This window comes from Lepus europaeus, chromosome 4 (genome assembly GCF_033115175.1).
Source record: "Lepus europaeus isolate LE1 chromosome 4, mLepTim1.pri, whole genome shotgun sequence".
Lineage (NCBI taxonomy): Eukaryota > Metazoa > Chordata > Mammalia > Lagomorpha > Leporidae > Lepus > Lepus europaeus.
The window spans coordinates 158,182,657-158,201,084 of NC_084830.1; the positions used below are offsets into that span (position 1 = coordinate 158,182,657).

The 18,428-nt window shown below is 48.3% G+C and overlaps 1 protein-coding gene across 5 annotated transcripts in view; it reads right to left on the reverse strand.

Annotated features, from left to right (window-relative positions):
- Nucleotides 1-1,358: 1,358 nt before the first annotated feature.
- TNFAIP8 (TNF alpha induced protein 8) overlaps nt 1,359-18,428 on the reverse strand; it is a 113,176-nt gene continuing 96,106 nt past the window's right edge. For 4 of the 5 annotated variants that reach the window (XM_062189815.1, XM_062189816.1, XM_062189812.1 and 1 more), the window contains exon 2: nt 1,359-2,900. In XM_062189815.1, coding sequence (XP_062045799.1) covers nt 2,335-2,900 — 566 coding nt within the window. In that variant the 3' untranslated portion in view covers nt 1,359-2,334. Of the gene's footprint in view, nt 2,901-13,178; nt 13,198-18,428 lie in introns of those variants that run through there. The other variant, XM_062189817.1, reaches the window with a different exon arrangement.

Consider the following 18,428-nt stretch of genomic DNA (forward strand, 5'->3'; position numbering starts at 1 on the left):
TCAGGCAAATTCCTGACTTCTCTTGTCTTGGTTTCGTCATCTGCAACACGGTGAAGGATGCGGCAGAGATTTGGTGTTAGTGTGCCTGGCACTGGGGCAGGCGTTCTGGTGCAGTGGGTTAAGCCACCACTTGCAACACCAGCATCTCACACTGGCATGCTGGATAGAGTACTGGCTATGCTGCTTTCAATCCAGACCCCTACTCATGCTCCTTGGAAGCACCAAATGGTGGTGCAGGTCCTCGACTCCCTGCTACCGCCATGGGAGATTGGGATGGGGTTCTTGGCTGAATTGGAAGCAGGGAAGCCAGGACTCAAACCAGGCATCCTGATACGGGATGAGGGTGCCCTATGTGGTGTTTCAAGTACTACACTTGCATTGTATTAGGTATTATAAGACATGAGATGGTTTAAACTATACAGAAGGATATATGTAGATTACATGCAAATACTCTGCTATTTTATAATAAGCATCCTTGGATTTTTATAACCAAGGACATTCTGGATCTAACCCCTGCAGAAAACAAGATGACTGTCCTCCTTTGTGCGTTCCCTCTGCGTGAAGGCAGGGCTTCGTGGGCCACCTCCCACCACCATGTCCAGTTGACTGCTGTTCTGCTGGCATAACTGTATGAGCCACATGTAAATTTCTCCCCAGGTCTCCTCCCTCTCTCTATGATTGGTCCTGCCCACCGCAGCAGTCCACTGTTCACACCTCTGCTGAGTGAGGTCTTCTACAGCAGGCATTAAATCTACACCTGACAGCCCCTCACAGGCTCAGCTTTGCCACACCAGGCTGAGCTGCACTAATAAGCCACTTGGTTATTAACTGGTTATGAAGCAACAGCGGTCATTTCTGTGGTCACTGTGCTATTGTTAAATACCTGGTGACCACCTACAGGATCTGGGAAATGGGAATGGTGCCTCTAGTGGCAGGATGTGGTATCAACCAGGGAGACAACCTTTGCTGTGCTGCTAGTCTTTGCCAAAGCAAGTGAGGGTCTCAGGGAAATAGCTGGCTTCTTCCAGGCCACCGTGGGTTAAGGCAGACCTCACCTCCAGAGTTTTCATGGTGAGATTTTTCCAGGGAACTGTTATTTTAATGTCAGATTCTAGGAGAGTACACTAAGTCACAGAGGCAGTGACCATGCAAAGACTCCCTGCTGGTGACTGGATCTGTCACTTCCTAGGAGGATGTGGTCAGCCAGCGGGTTCCCATTTATCTTTTACAAAACAAGCGAATACCTACTTTATCATTCACACATGCAGAAGTGCACACAAACAGCACCCACACTTCTTGGAAGGAAAATAAACTTTCAGTTTACTCATCAAATACAACAAGTAACAAAAACCCTCATCAATTAAATAAAAAAGTGACATTCTTTATTTTATCAGACCTTCTTAGACATTATATTGCATTCATCTGCATGGTCACGTTCTTCAGGAAGATCCTTTGTTCCCTTCTGCACCCCCACCCCCTCAATTACGTTGATGGGCTCATCTCCAAAATGAAGATTTAAAAAATCTTCCTTAATGCCATTTTTTAAATTGACCAATCCAGATTTTTTTCTTTGTCTCTTACATGTTAAACTTAGATGTCACACGTGGAGATTTCATCAGCACATTTTCAAGATAAATCGAAAGTTAAGCCCTAAGTAAGCATTTCAAGGCCGAGACGTGCCATTATATTTCTGGGAATTTAAGAATCACCGTGTTGCATCAAAAAAGCAGGATTCAGTTCCAGAAGCAAATTCTTATCCTGGGCTTTATCATGAAGTCTAACATAGTTCATTTCCACAGTACTGACTTCACACAAGCAGTGTTCTGTTCTTCTGAAGGTTCACTTGGACTGCCTCAGCCTTAATTCCTGAAAGTCAATGACACCATCTTTACTCAAAGAGCCAGGGTAGACTAGAAAATGGAGCAATGCCAGCAAGAGAAAATTCTTGGCTTCTAAAAAGGAGAACATTGTAAGGAATAAAAATGAATCAAATCACGTAACTTTGTACATGCTGAAAATATCCAATGTGCCACCAACACAATTTCCAGAAAAATGTCTGAAGGTTTGGATCCATATACACAGTCTCCCCTGTCTGTGTAACTACCTTTGCTACCAACCGCACATCTTTCCTGTATCTGTTATTCATTACGAAACTTTTAACCAGAATTGTTGGAAGTAAGCTTCTTATTAAATAAAACAAGCCTCATAAAAGCACTAGCATTAACGTCGGAAAACTGAATTGGGAGTCTTTCTGAAATATGTGTCATCTTCAAAGAATTGCCTTTTCCTTCATAAATCAGCAGTGCTCCGTCTTTAGACAAATCACTCACGCGCTCAGATGTTCTCTTCGTCCAACATCTTGTTGATGCCATCACAAAGTTTCTGTAAGTGGGGTTTGAAGTTTCCGAAAGGATTATACAAGGCAGCCAAGAAATCGCAGTCTGAGAAATGGTCAAAGACATTATTAACCCGTCCGTGCGACTTGGCGGTGAGGTGACGCTGGATGATCTGGTGCAGCAGCTCTCTGCACTCGTTCAGCAGCCTGGACAGCACGTTCCGGTCGAAGGTGTAGTCCACCTGGTGGAAGCTGACCACCGTCATGGCCAGCTGGTGGACCTTCTTCTTGAACTTCTCCATGAGGGCCAGCTCGTCCTGGTTAAACTGGTTATTCCTGTAGAGAATGGCCAGCTTGATGACGGTCTTGATGAGGTCCTTGATGATCTTCTCGGCCTCCTTCTTGCTCTGGGTGTACTCCCGGGTCACCCTGTACAGCTCGTCCAGCACCTCGCTGCTTGTGTCATCTATCAAGGTGGTGGCGATGGATTTGGACACCATCTTCCCCAAGATCTTCTTTTGCGCCTGAACGGCCAGGTTTTTGGAATTGAAGACATCTGTGGCCACTGCAAAAGAGAAAAAGCGGGGGAGGGGAGGGAAAAATAAAAGACCATTAAATATCAGCAAGAGAAGCAAATTTTAAAACAGGTATTATCAGGGAGTACTTTTCCCCTCTCATTTCCCCATTATTTGTGGCTTGTCTCCCACTACTTTCCACATTTCCAGGCACTGTGGAATCAGTGGGTTCAGTTGAACAATCTTTAACGTCTTTGGCAATTCAATTACCTTCTGTTATACAGTTAATATCTTCTTTAGAAGTTCAAGGTGATAATGTCTTTAAAAAACAATTTTCATCTTTATAAAATAGTATGTCTCATCAGACACTAAGATTTTACGCCATCTTCCCTAGTTCAACTTTATTTAAAAAAAAAAAAATGCATTGAGAAGATCAAGTCTATACTGGTCCACTGGGCAACGAACAGCAAGGGAAGCAACAGAAAGAACCCCACCTAAATCAAGAAGGAGAAGTGGCAAAGCGATGGCAATGAGTAAAAATGGCAAATTCATGGAAGCAAATCAAAGGGGAGCCCTGTTTCACAACCCAGTTATAAAAAGGCAGATTTCCCAAGACGCTGGCCAGCACCCTCCAGCTGTGCTGCCCTGACCACTTTGGATTTCAACACTCAGAAGGTTTTGAAAGAAATACCACTCGGAGAGCTCACTGCCACCTGCTGTTTCTGACGCACAGCCCCTCCCCCTCAAGATTTGATACATTTTGAGGAAATAACCACTCTTCACGAGCAAATGAGATGTGGTACACAAAGAACCTGAACTCTGAAACCGCCGCTGCTTAGAGTTCATTTTTGCAATTCCTGTAACTTTGCATTTTTTTTTTTCTGACAGGCAGAGTTGGCCAGTGAGAGAGAGAGACAGAAAGAAAGGTCTTCCTTCCGTTGGTTCACCCCCCAAATGGCTGCTACGGCCGGCGCACTGCGCCAATCCGGAACCAGGAGCCAGGTGCTTCCTCTTGGTCTCCCATGGGGTGCAGGGCCCAAGCACTTGGGCCATCCTCCACTGCACTCCCGGGCCACAGCAGAGAGCTGGACTGGAAGAGGGGCAACCGGGACAGAATCCGGCGCCCCGACCAGGACTAGAACCCAGGGTACCGGCGCCGCAGGCAGAGGATTAGCCTAGTGAGCCACGGCGCTGGCCAACTATGCATTTGACAGATATGTGAGACATACATATTAACGGACTGTAAGCAGTGCTCCTAGCTTAGAACCAGCATCTGTCCATCCACTGAAAGACGTTCTCAACCTAACTAGCAATGGTGCCCTCACACATGTGAGTATTTCAACTCTGAAACACGAACTGAAACTGCAGAAGAAGAACTGGAATCCACTTTGAGAACGAAAAGGAAAGTGAGAACGCGTGAGAAGCAGCCAACTCTAGGTGGAGGGTTTCCAAGCGATCTTACGTTTTCATCGTTTGAGCAGTTGTCTTTCTATGGCTACTCTTCAATGATCTGCCAAAGAGAGCAAAGACTGATTCCCACGAAAGCATCTGTGCCACAGAAGCGGCACACGCGGCGTTCACACCACAGAAGCGGCACACGCGGCGTTCACACCACAGAAGCGGCACACGCGGCGTTCACACCACAGAAGCGGCACACGCAGCGTTCACACCACAGTACAGACCAGGACCACCCTTCATCTCAGAACTGCCAAGAACGCAGCACAACACAGAGAGCCCTGACTGACGGAGGGGCGGGTCCCTGGTCTCCTCACACACAGCACCTAACTAGATTTCACCGGGCAGGGGCCGGTTCCTAAGACCCCGCTGTGCTCCTCCATCAAGGCCGGACTTGCATGTTGGCACCTCTTCCCAGCGCCTTATTAAATCCCCAGGTCCCGCTTCATTTCAAACAGAAAGAGAACACACAAACTCCAAGTGCAGCACAGGAAGGGGCACGAAAGGTAAAACCTCCCACCAACCAGGCAAGCTCATTCCCCGGGTGCTGCCACCCAGCCTGGGCCAGAACAGGGACTCTGGGCTCGGGGCCTGCATACTAGTCCCAGAGAAACTCCTACCTGGGTTCTGGGAAACCCAGAACAGCACACTGGGAGACACGCATGAAGCAGACTTACTTTCCAGGGATAAAGAAGGCTCTGTCGGGGCCAGCTGGGGGCTGCGGCTCAGGCTCGCTGGCCAGCAATGCGCCGTCTGTGATCATGAAATGTGATTTTTTTCCCTTACAAGTTAACTGGCTCGCTCCTCTCCTGCTCAGGCTCGTCTGTGAGTTCCTCAGCCTCTCCCAGGTCCCTGAAAGGCCTGGTGCATCTCAGGGTTAGTCCTGGACCAAGGTTTTCCTTTCAGTGTGATCTCACGCACTCCTAGGGCCTGAGGTACCGCCCAGGTGCCAAGTGCCAAGGACTCCCACAGTAATAACGCGGCCTTGACCTCGTCTCCTGACTCACACATAAATGCATTAAAGCTGTCCTTCTCCTTGGCTAGTTTGCAGGCATCTCACATGTAGCATGTCCAAATGGGAATCCTTTTCTGAGTCTCTCTTGTCCTCACAGACAATAGCACCCTCTGCTCTGGTCAAAGGCCCGGGGTCACCCCCATACCAACCTCTCTGTGCCCATTCCATGAGCAAGCTCTGCCCATGCTCTCTAAATTCTGACCATTTCCCTCCATCAAGGCCAAGCCCCTTTCCAATCCATTTCTATACAGAAGCCAGAGTTTTTAGTATTTGTGCTGCTGAAGCGAGCACAGAAGCCAGAGTTTTTTTTTTTTTTTTAACTTTTATTTAATGAATATAAATTTCCAGTGTACAGCTTATGGATTACAATGGCTTCCCCCTCCCATAACTTCCCTCCCACCCACAACCCTCCCCTCTCCCGCTCCCTCTCCCATTCACATCAAGATTCATTTTCAATTCTCTTTATGTACAGAAGATCAATTTAGTATAAAGATTTCAACAGTTTGCACCCACATAGAAACACAAAGTGAAACATACTGTTTGAGTACTAGTTATAGCATCAAATCACAATGTATAGCACATTAAGGACAGAGATCCCACATGAGGAGCAAGTGCACAGTGAGAAGCCAGAGTTTTAAACACAAGTTCTCCTTGTTCCTGAAATCCTCATTTTTTGCTCACATTAAAAAAAAAAAAATTTATTTAGGGGCAGGCATTGTGACATAACCAGGTTAAACCTGTGATGCTGGCAGTTCATATGGGTGCTAGTTCGAGTCCTGGTTGCTGCACTTCCCACTCAGCTCCCTGCTAATGCATCTGGGAAAGCAGCTGAAGATGGCCCAAGTGCTTGGACCTCTGCACCCCAACACGGGAGACCCGGATTAAGCTCATGGCTTCAGCGTGTCCCAGACCTGGCTATTGTAGCCACTGGAGGAATGAACTAGAGGATGGAAGATCTCTCTCTCTCTTTCTCTAATTCTGCTTTTCAAATAAATAAATTTTTAAAACTGCAGGGCAGGCGCTGTGGTATAGAGGGTAAAGCCTCTGCCTGCAGTGCTGGCATCCCCTATGGACACCAGTTCTAGTCCTGGTTGCTCCACTTCCAATCCGGCTTTCTACTATGGCCTAGGAAAGCAGAAGAAGATGGCACCTGGAGGAAGCTCTAGGCTCCTGACTTTGGAACGGTGCAGCTCCGGCCATTGTGGCCATTTGGGGAGTGAACCAGAAGATGGAAGACCTCTCTCTCTCTCTCTGCCTCTCTGTAACTCTGCCTTTCAAATAAAATAAACAAATCTTTAAAAATAAATAAAACATTTAAAAAAGATTTATTTATGTATTTATTAGTGGGGGGGGGGGAGAGAGAGAGAGAGCTTCCATCCACTGATTCTCTCCCCAAATAGTGCAAGAGTCAGGTAGGAGCCAGACTGAAGCCAGGAGCCAGGAGCCAGGAACTCCATCTGGGTGTCCCACAGGGGTGGCAGGGACCCAAGCACTTGATCTGCCCACATTTTTGTTGTCTGCTTCTCCCGACTAGGATCTAAGCTCTTCTGTCTCCCATTTGCTGTGTCACCCCTGGGACTGGTAGCAGTGAGCTGCTTCCCCCACCCCACACTTAAACACTTCTCAATGAAAATATCTTGGCCCCCAAATCAGAGTTGTAAATACATAGGTGGGTGTTCTGAAAGCCAGAGGAAGAGGTATTTGTTTGACTTGGGCAAATATGTGGCTTCCTTGTAAGCATGCTTTAGAATGTGGTCTCCCTTACTGCCCTCTGTGAGTCCTTTAAAAAAAAAAAAGATTTATTTATTATTTATTTGAGAGAGTTACAGAGAGGGAGAGGGAGAGACACACAGAGAGAGGTCTTCCATACACTGGTTCACTCCCCAAATGGTCACAACTGTCAGAGCTGGGCCCATGTGAAGCCAGGAGCTTCTCCCATGGCTCCCATGTGGGTGTAGGGGCCCAAGCTCTTGGGCCATCTTCCACTGCTTTCCCAGGCCATCAGCAAGGAGATGGATAGGAAGTGGAGCAGCTGGGACTCAAACCAGTGCCCATTTGAAATGCCAGTGCTACAGGTGGAGGCTTAACCTACTGTGCCACAGTGCCAGCCCCCCTTTTAAAGAGCAAAGAGGTATGTGCACACTGGGAATACAACACAAACGTTAGAGTCTACACAAGGTGCAGCAGTTCTGACTTACACAAGCCCACCGCTGCTTCTGGCTGGTCCTGGGTTGAAATATGTGACAGAGAGAGGGGCCACAGGCCTGGCCTGTCCCAGGACAGGGGACAGAGAGAGTGCTCAAGGCACTGATTCAGTGTTGTACCTAGGAGGATGATTCCACTTGTGCTTTGGAAGAGACATGTAAGTTACTGACTAATGAAAAACAATGCCACCTATCAAACATACACAAAGAATTGCTGCTATGTTAATCTATTGAAGACTGGTTTACAGAACTAGTGTCAATTTCTTACTTCCCTCCCTCTTTGTTTTTGTATCTTTTCCATTGGCTTCATCAAATAGTCCCTTTTGGCAACGTTTGTTGTCAAGCAAACTGATGTTTAGGGAATCCTGGTTTTAGCATTGACAACTATATAGTTGATGGCAAAAATACACCAACTCAGAATGTGCTCAGAAGGAAAAAAGTGGGGGGAGGAGGGGAGCTTTTAATCGCCTTAATGAATGAAAATCTACAGTTTTCCGAAGATTAGCAAAATGCTCCATAATGGAACTATTCCAAGAGTTTGCTAACACAGCGAAGTATAAAGGTCTCTTTATTTACATTCCCACCAGCAAACACATCATTTTTTCACACTCCAATCTGTTATACTTGGAATTTGTAAGCGGTTACTACAGATGCACACGTCCCTGCAAACGCCTGCCCAGTTACACGCATGGAGGCCAGAGGGCCCGGTATCAGGAAGGAAAGGAAAGAAAATGTACAGAGCAGATATGTCAAACCGTGCCTCTCCTGCGTGTGAGTAACTCCACATCTAACGGCAACTGGACAAGGCAGCTTCCAGAGCAAAGTGGCTGCAGCCCAACGCAGGCACTGTCACAGGCAGGCTACAGGCTACGGGGACCACCCCCCCCCAAAAAAAAAAAAAAAACAAACAAACAAACATGGGGACTTAGCAACACTCCAGGAGAAAAGCAAGGAGCATCCAGAAGCCAGGATGTATCTGTGACACTAGCCTGCAAACTTGAAATCCCCAAGAAGTAAATGCAACAGGACAGAGAACAAACAAGGAACAGGAAGAGAGCACAGCAGAGGGCAGGGGCTGTGGCAGGGACAGCACCTGCCGGGGGCAGTGAGGGACAGAAGCATGAGCAGTGCTCTGGGGAGCACCGACACACCCGACACGAGTCCACCTTTTATTTGTCTTAAATGTTTATGCATTTATTTGAGAAGCAGAAAGAGAAACATACACACACATTGGGGAAGGGCGTGGAGCTCGTATCCACTGGTTCACTTTCCCAATGTTCACAATGCCCAGGGCTGGACCAGGCCGTAGCTAAGAGCTGGGAACTCAACCCAGTGGTCCCACAGTGGGTGGCCAGAACCCCATCCAGCACCTGCTGCCTCCTAGCGTCCGCATTAGCAGGAAGTAGTCAGGAGCTACAGGTAGGGCAGAAACCCAGGTACACCAATACGGGACGTGGGCCTTTTAACCGGTGACTCAATCCCCAGGCAGCGCACACAATGCCCAGAATGCACCTTTTGCTGTGTATACATTTTCCTGACCCCAATGATCTGCACCATCACAGGGACAAGCCACATCATTCCCTCTGTGTCCCATACCAACTCGATAAAAATATCCATATAAAATGGCAACACATGGGGCTGGCATTGTGGCGCAATGGGTTAAACCGCTGCCTGCTGTATCAGCATCCCGTATGGTCACCGGTTCAAGTCCCGGCTGCTCCATTTCCAATCCAGCTTCCTGTTAACGCACCTGGGAATGCAGCAGAAGATGGCCCAAGTGCTTGGGCTCCTGCACCCATGTCGGAGACCTGGATGAAGCGCCAGGCTCCTGGCTTTGGCCTGGCCCATGTCAGGGATGAACAAACAGAAGGAAGATTTCTGACTCTTCCTTTCTCTCTCAACCTCTGCCTTTCAAATAAAATAAATAGATCTTAAAATAAATAAATCCATCCTTAAAAAAAGGCAACACATTAAAGAAGACTTGAGTCAGGGGAAAGCATGACTCCCCCTCCCTCGAGATCACTGCCTTCAGAACTGAACCACGCTTGGTCAGAGTTAATCAGCTCCTTGTGCAAGTATCGTGGAACTGAGAAGCCCAAAACGCCAGATGGCTGGGTGAAAACAGACCTCACATGGCTTAGTGTATAAGGAGTTAATTTCCTTTTCCATGACGACATTTTGAAATATATCACACAGTAAAACTCTCTTTAGAAGGGAATTTCTCTTTTTTAAAGTATTTGATCTCCTGGTAGCAACAGACTGTGATGAGTAAGACCAGGGTCTTTTGCCTAGGAAGATCGGCCCGCTGGGAACAGAACAAAAGCCTGCAAAAGATGACGGGAGGGGAAGCAGTGTGGACATCCATGTGGAGTGGTGTAAGAGGGGCAAGGTGCAGAGGAAGTGGGCCAGAAATAAACGAGAGTGAAGACCCGCCACTGAAGATCCCCTCAAAAGCTGCTGCAACCTCACAGAGAGTTCGAGCAGCCTCTGGTAGGAGCAGAGCCCAACAGCAGCGCATGAAGCCAAGGCTCAAAGCCAGGGCTGTATACTGGGTGCGCTGAACGACTCTGAAGCTCAGTTTTCTCATCTGCTTAATGGGGGCTCACTTCAGGTGCTGGGACATCAAGGGGATTGGACGAGTCTGCAAACCCAGCAGTGTGCTAGGCTCACAGACAGCAAGGGAACACTGTTTTACAGCCTTAGCTAATCTCACCTGAAACAGGAGTGTAGACTCAAACCCAGTGTTTGCACACACTCTGCCCTCACCACTTACGTCTCCATACAGCCCCGATCTGCCAAATTTGTGCTCAAGATAAAAGGATGCCGCGAAGCAAACACTGCGCAGCCTTCCCTGTGCGGTGTCAGGTCGTGCTTGCTGCTCTAACTTTGGAATCTTTTGGGTTCTACTGTGTGACTTTTATTTCTGTGGCTAAATTCTGTGAGCGCTTTGAAAAGGCCACTTCCTGGGTTTCAGCTCCTCTAACTTCCTACCTGACCCCACCTCTGCTTTGTGTCCATCCCTCTGCCCCAGGAGTCACGTGAGGCCTTGGCTGCCTTTGCTATGGCACGAACTCTGCCAAGACATCCCTGCTGCTTCCAGATTGGTCTAGCACCAGGATGGGAAGAATGTCAGGTGATATTCACATAAAGTGGTACAGATGGGTCCAAGGCAGGTCAGTCCCGTCAACATCCAGAGGTTACAGGGGAAAACGGGTCAGAGGCATAGAGTCACAGCCATGAGAACCCTCCGGTTGCACTTGGCAATGTGACAGTGGTAGCGATGTAATTCATAATAATTACAACCACAGCAACCACTTCTTGAATTCTTACTACGTTACTGGTAGAACCTGCATTATTGTTGCCTTCACAACAACCCTTAGAATAAGGCTACTATTGGCCAGCGCCGTGACTCACTAGGCTAATCTTCCGCCTGTGGTGCCGGCACCCCGGGTTCTAGTCCCAGTCGGGGTGTTGGTCCTGTCCTGGTTGCTCCTCTTCCTGTCCGGCTCTCTGCTGTGGCCCAGGAAGGCAGTAGAGGATGGCCCAAGTGCTTGGGCCCTGCACCCGCATGGGAGACCAGGAGAAGTACCCGGCTCCTGCCTTTAGATCGGCTCAGCGCGCCAGCTGCAGTGTGCCGGCCATAGCGGTCACTTGGGGGGTGAACCAACAGAAAAGGAAAACCTTTCTCTCTGTCTCTCTCACTGTCTAACTCTGCCTGTTCAAAAAAAAAAAAAAAAAAAAAAGGCTATTATTATGATACCCCCTCTACAGATAAGGTAACTAAGATTCAGAGACATGAAGCTATCTTTTTTAAGATTTATTTTTTTATTTATTTGAAAATCAGCAGAGCTACAGAGAGGCAGGGAGAGCGAGAGCGAGGACAGATCCCCCAACCACTGGTTCACTCCCCAAAAGCTGGAGCTGCACCAATCTGAAGCCACGAGCCAGGAGCTTCCTCTGGGTCTCCTACTTGGGTGCAGAGGCCCAAGGACCTAGGCCATCCTCCACTGCTTTCCCAGGCCATAGCAGAGAGCTGGATTGGAAGTGGAGCAACCGGGACATGAACCGGTGCCCATGTGGGATGCCAGCACTGCAGGCGGTGGCTTTACCTGCTACGCCACAATGCCGGCCCCCCCACTAGCTACTTTCTTAAGGCCATATAGTCAGAGAGAAGCAAAAATGAAACTGAACTCAGATATGTTCAAGTCCAAGGTATTCTCTGAACAGCTATATTACAGTACATGAGCTCTGGAAAAGAGAGCTGCAAGACGGGCATCTGGCCCAGCAGTTACTCCACCTCTTTGGACAGCTGCACCCCATATGGGAGTGCCTGGGTTCAAGTCCTGTCTCTGCTCCTGATTCTATCTTTCTGCTAATGTGCACACTGGGAGGCAGGAGGTGATGGCTCAAGTGGGAGATCCAGATTGAATTCATGACTCTTGGGCATTTGGAAAATAAAACAGTGGACAAGTCTCTCTCTGTCCCTCTCTGTCCCCCTACTTCTCCAAGCCTCTCAAGTAAAAAATAAATAAATATTTTTAAAAGGAAACCTAGAGGCTTCCTCTTGAAGATATGGGGAAATCTAATAATGTTCCACTAGGTGAACTGAGATAAGAGAAAAGAGAGGTCAGATCTCGTACAGGGAGGAAACAGACGCAGAGTAGATCAAGCCAGCTCGGCTTGACATGGTCTGTACTTCCAGGGAGAGCTGACGCAGCTTAAAATTTTAAAATTTAATCCAAAAACTAAAACAAAAACAAATACCAGCGGTGGGTGTTCTGGAATAGCACGGCGAGCCCCTGCCTCAGACGCCTGCATCCCGTACCCACCGCCTAGGAGAGGCTCCCAGCTCCGTTTCCAACGCAGCTTCCTGCTAACCTGCTTCCTGGAAGGCAGCGGATGATGGCCCCTGCCACCTATTTGGGAGGTGGACTGAGTTCCTTACACCTGGCTTCAGCCTGGCCCAGCCCCAACTATTTTGGGCATCTGGGGAGTGCACCACTGGATTGAAGATTTTTCCTTTCTCTCTCTCCCTCTCTGTCACTACACCTTTCAAATAAATAAAAGTCCTACTAAACAAAAAACTGGGGCCGGCATCTTGGCATAGCAGATAAAGCTGCTGCCTGAAGCCGGCACCACGGCTCACTAGGCTAATCCCCCGCCTTCGGCGCTGGCACACCGGGTTCTAGTCCCGGTCGGGGCACCGATCCTGTCCCGGTTGCCCCTCTTCCAGGCCAGCTCTCTGCTGTGGCCAGGGAGTGCAGTGGAGGATGGCCCAAGTGCTTGGGCCCTGCACCCCATGGGAGACCAGGGGAAGCACCTGGCTCCTGCCATCGGATCAGCGCGGTGCGCCGGCCGCAGCGCGCCAGCCGCGGCGGCCATTGGAGGGTGAACCAACGGCAAAAAGGAAGACCTTTCTCTCTGTCTCTCTCTCTACTGTCCACTCTGCCTGTCAAAAATAAAAAAAAAAAATAAAATAAAATAATAAAATAAAATAAAATAAATAAATAAAAAAGAGTTGCTGCCCGAGACACCAGCATCCCACACAAGCACTGGTTCTTGGCCCGGCTGCTCCACTTCAGCTCCAGCCCCGCACTAATGGCTAGAGAAAAGCAGTGGAAGATGGTCCGAGTGTTTGGGCCCCTGCCACCCACGTGGGAGATCTGGATGAAGCTCCTGGCTCCCGGCTTTGGCCTGGCCCAGTGCTGGCCATTGCAGTCATCTGGGGAGTGAATCAGCAGATGGAAGATCTCTCCTTGTGACTCTGCCTTTCAAAATAAACAAACATTAAAAACAAAACAAAACCAAACAAACAAAAAACCCCAAACACTTCACTTACATTATTCCAAGTCAGAATGCAAATATATAAAGTAGACAGTCTCAGCTTTGCCACTCACTGCACAGATGCCACCCAACTCTTTCCCCCAAGGGACAACAACTGTTGTTAGATCTGCAGCATCCTTTCAGAGGTAGCAAATGTATGAACGATACTGAAGGGCTGGCAAGTCTCAGGAGAGGCAGTTTTTGAGTGGCGAGAGAACATGCATTGTGCAGGCGTAACCCTGACATCACATGGTGACACCCTGGAGGACCATGGGCTGTACTGGTTGTTCTCTACACACACAGCAGTGGGCAGAGTCCACAGGCAGTGATGAGCAGGCAGTGAGTTTGTGAGATGAGGCTTTCTTTAATGAGGTTTGTTCAGCATCATGAGTGGGGTGACCAGAGTTTATCATCCAGACAGGATCCTTTAGAAAAGGGCATTGTTAGTGACCACACTGTGACCGCTGCAGCTCTGTGACTGCCCCAGGTGGACATAAGCAGTCACCCTACTGAAAGGAGAAAGGATCCAAAGCAAGGACTAACCCAAATATTTAGGACTTGAGAAATTTAAAGGAAACCCCACAAAAGCACCCGTCAGCTTTTTCTCCAAACTATGTTCAAAACAAAAACAAAACAAATAAACAAACTAGCTCTTCAAGAAGTGAAAACGAGCAGTAGGGAGAAAAATCCTCTCCAGTTAAACACATCTGGAAAACAGTGTCCTCGGATCCCCTTGGAGACGCACAAAATGCATCGGTAACATTACACACAACTCTTGTGCAGTAAAGAAACATTGTAGCTCCACTTACCCTAGCTTCCTAAAATAATTTCACAGGGGACTCACCACCAGATTTGCAGAAGGTCAGTAGATTATTGGTTAACAAACTAACTGGGATTCTTGGTGTTCCTCTGGAATGGACTCAGAATTATCTCATGCAAATGGTGGAGAGCAAAGCAGGCCACCTGGTGATTACGAGCCTGGGCTCTGGGGTCTGTACTTAGTGCCCATCTCCCTGGAGCAGACGACCTAAGCTCGCTCGGGGTCTTCATCTGGACATGGGGATACCTAAAGGTTTTATAAAAATTAAATGAAAAACATCCATACAAAGGGCCCAGCACAGCCCCAGATGTAAAACAAGTGGGTATGTTTGTCTAAGCACTTATTGTCATTATGACTGCTTCCCTCACTATTCGGGTAGATTCTGCTGAAGCTCTGCTGGTCTTATGGTCAGGTCTTGATAAACAGGAGTGGAGAAGAGGAAAGACGAACCCAAAGACATGAGTCATCCAACAAAAACTTCAGTTGAGTGTTTGCATCAGATACTGCGGTTTTAAGGATAAACACGGCCCCTCTGCCCAAACACTTGGACCAACAATTTCCACGGGGTGGAGTCGGGGAGAGGAGCACTCCGCTAGGCAGGATACAGATGCACTGGGAAGCCCACAGCAGGGACTTGTCAAAATGCAGTGGCTGCAAAAGCAGGGGAGGTCAATTCTGCAGGATGGGGTGACAGTGGAGCCAGGTTTGGGGAAAGTTTCACAAAAGGAAACTGAGGTCGAAGAGAGGATTCTGCTGGACTCCAGAGCTGACCTACACATAGAATTCTTTTTCTTTATGCTTTATTTGAAAGGCGCAGTTATAGAGAGAGGGAGAGAAAGAGAGAGAGAGAGATCTGCCTTCTGCTGGCTCACTCTCCAAATGGCTGCAATGGTCAGGGCTGAACTAGGCCAAATCCAGAAACTTGGAATTCCATCCAGGTCTCCCGTGTGGGTGGCAGGTGCCCAAGTCCTTAGGCCATCCTCTGCTGCTTTCCCAGGTGCGTTAGCAGAGAGCTGGATCAGAAGCAGTGCAGGTGAAACTCAAACCGATGCTCTAATGGGATACTGATGTCTAGCGGCTTAGCCCACGGTGTTAAGTTAGTTAGGAGTGCAAGGTTCTGTTCATCAGTGTGCCTATCTCTGAACCCCACGGATGTATCTGAGTGTCCAGAGGATTACCTGAAAACATTAAACACAAACTAGGTACCACCTGTCAAGGCCCAGGAAACACTCCAAGGCACTGGGTTTTTAAGGGTGTTCTGCAGGGAGGCGAGATGGAGTAGGCACCAGGCAGAGGAGTCTGTATCAGGAGGGCCTGGAGGCTTTCCTCCAGGACTGCGGCCTGAGCACCTGCAACTGTAAGACGCGTCCCCCGGGGCGCTGGTGTGGAGCAGTCGGAGGACCCCTGCCTGGAAACTGACATAATTCAGCCACGAAGACAAGATGCGTGAGCACACTACGGATGCATTCAGTTTCCACTCACAAAAACACAGACGTCCATTTAAGCATGGTATTCAGATATTTTACAATCATTTATTCCAAACTGATATTAACGAACTCTTCCTCTCTATCCATTACATGAACCCTCTCTGATTTACTAGGCTAAATCAGTACATGCTTATTTTTCTGAATTTTCAATTCAGCTAAATGTAGTTACATATTTTCTTGAGGACAGAAGGCTTTTCCACTGTGGAGACAACACCATCTTCTACCAGGAAGCAGAGAAAAATCTTCTAAACAGCTCTGTGATTTTCTACAGTGTTCAACCCCCAATTTCTCCCATCTTGCCAGGGGCCCTGGCTTCTGCTGAATATTTATATTCATGATGTGTAGAAAACAGGACCAGATTTTGAAATCCAGCAAAGCAGAGAAAAGTTTATTTACAGAACCAGCCTCCAAACTCATCTCTCCTGATCTCATCAGGTTGCTCATGGCCACACAAGAAAAAACAACCAGACAACAAAACTACAGTGCAGCTCTGCACAGCCTGCAAAACATTTTCATTATAACACCTTCATATGCATTTCTGGTTTGGCCCTGTTATTACCCAACCCTGAGAGAACCACATGAGAGAACCTAGGCTCCCAAGCCAAGGGTACAGGAGTGGTAAAAGCTGAGGCAAGTTGATTCCTACAATAGTACACAACTGCTGTACCAGAAAAGTGAAATTAAAGTCAAGCACATTGTTTCTGAATTGACTATCAAATGCCACAATGTTGCTGAGCCAGCCACAGAATCCGGCTCCCCCAGAGAACAGAAACTAACGAAAATTACAGATCTGCCTTCACCTCTCCCTCATGCCTGAAAAAGTGCCGTTCACCAGTTTAGGCTCAGCTCAAATACCACCTATTCCAAGAAGCCACGCCAAATACAGGGGCCAGGACAGACCTTTCCTAACCTGCTTTTCTGCTGGGCAGGAGAGCTAAATTCCTCTCTTAATCGTTCAGATGCTTGACAAGTTAGGGACAAAGTCGCCTCTGTACTTTTCAACCTGTGTTACAGGTGCCCTGCGGCCAGCAGGGACAGAACTAACCACAGGGTGCTCAGAAGTACTGAAGACACAGCCAGAGTTCAGCTTCTTACATCTGCAGTGTAACAAGTGAACTTACTGGTGCCCCTTGGGCAGAAATAGAACCCTGTTTATGGGATGTAACACACTTTGCTTCAAAGGAGAAGAAGCTATACACAAGGAAAGGATTTTCCTTTTTTCATCTATGGGTTTTCTTCCCAGCCCTTTGCCAACAGATACAGAATAACCAGCTACTTCTGCTTGGGGAAGTGGCCATATTTAGTTAACTCAATCCCTACAGCAAATGTTCCGGAATCTTCCGTGCACTATCCCAAGTCCATCTGTTCGGGTATTTTAGGAGCAGTGACCTGCTGGCCTCGGCTTGGGCATCTCTCAAATACGTATCTTGGCACAACTTCGCAACATTCTAGGGCACAATCCTTCCCCCAAGGACTGTACTAAAATGTCTAATTAATTGAGCATTTTACAGCCATCTCAGCGTCCTGAGGCTATGTCCAGCTAAAGGGAAGGAGACAATGAGATGACATCTGCAGGGTCTTACCGTATCGCATTTCAAATACCAAGACACACGACGCGCTGCGCTGAAATTCCAGGGTAACCCCCTGACAAACGCCAGCGGTCTGCAGAAGCAGCGTTTCTGCCAAGGGTGCCTCCAGCAGGGCACCGATGCCTCCAGTGGCTTTTGCCCCTTTCTCACCTCTCCCTTCCTGATGCCCCAGCTCTCCTGTCCCTCGCTGTTTTATGCACATCAGGATGCCTCGCTGAGGCTGTAACCTGCAAACCCCATTCTTTGGCCTGTATAGTGTTGTACCACTCTGAGAATTCATGGTCCCTGTTAGAAAGTCGGCAAATTGCACTTCAAAATCTGTGTTTCTGATTTTCTTAAGATCTGAGCAACAACATAGGTGCACAGTCTCACAGGACAACCAGGGCGCTGAGCTCCGTGCTGGCTGTCTCCGATCCAGGAGGGACTCCCCTGCCCAGGTCACCTCCTGTGGTCCTCACACACTGGCGCTCACTTCCTGGGCTCTGCAGGCATTCGCAGGATTATCCTTGTCTTAGAGAAATAAGCACGCAGAGCTTCCAGAGCCAACCTCTGAACTCCTACAGGACACTAAGGTCCTGGAAAACCCTGTTCATTGGGCACTTGCGTGTCAGAAACTGGAGACATGTCTGGGTCCCAGGGATTCTAGAAATAATTTAAGGTGCTGGAGCTGTGGTTAAGCCTCTCCTTGCAAGATGGGCATCCCATATGAGCAACATTTGAATCCTGGCTGCTCCACTTCTGATCCAGCTCTCTGCTGATGTGCTCAGAGAAGGCAACAGAAGACAACCCAAGTAGTTGGGGTCCTCTGATCCATGTGGGAACTTCAGGCTCCCGGCTTCAGTCAGGAATAGCCCCCACTGTTGTGCCCACGTGGGGGAAATGAACCAGCAGATGGAAGTTCTCGCTCTCTTTTTAAAATTTATTTATTTTATTTGAAAGTCAGAGCTACACAAAGAGAGAAGGAGAGGCAGAGAGAGAGGCCTTCCATCCACTGATTCACTCCCCAGTTGGCCGCAATGGCTGGAGCTGCACCGATCCCAAGCCAGGAGCGAGGAGCTTCTTCCAGGTCTGCCACACTGGTACAGACAGAGGCCCAAGGACTTGGGCCATCTTCTACTGCCTTCCCAGGCCATAGCAGAGAGCTGGATCCTAAGTGGAGCAGCCAGGACTCAAACAGACGCCCAT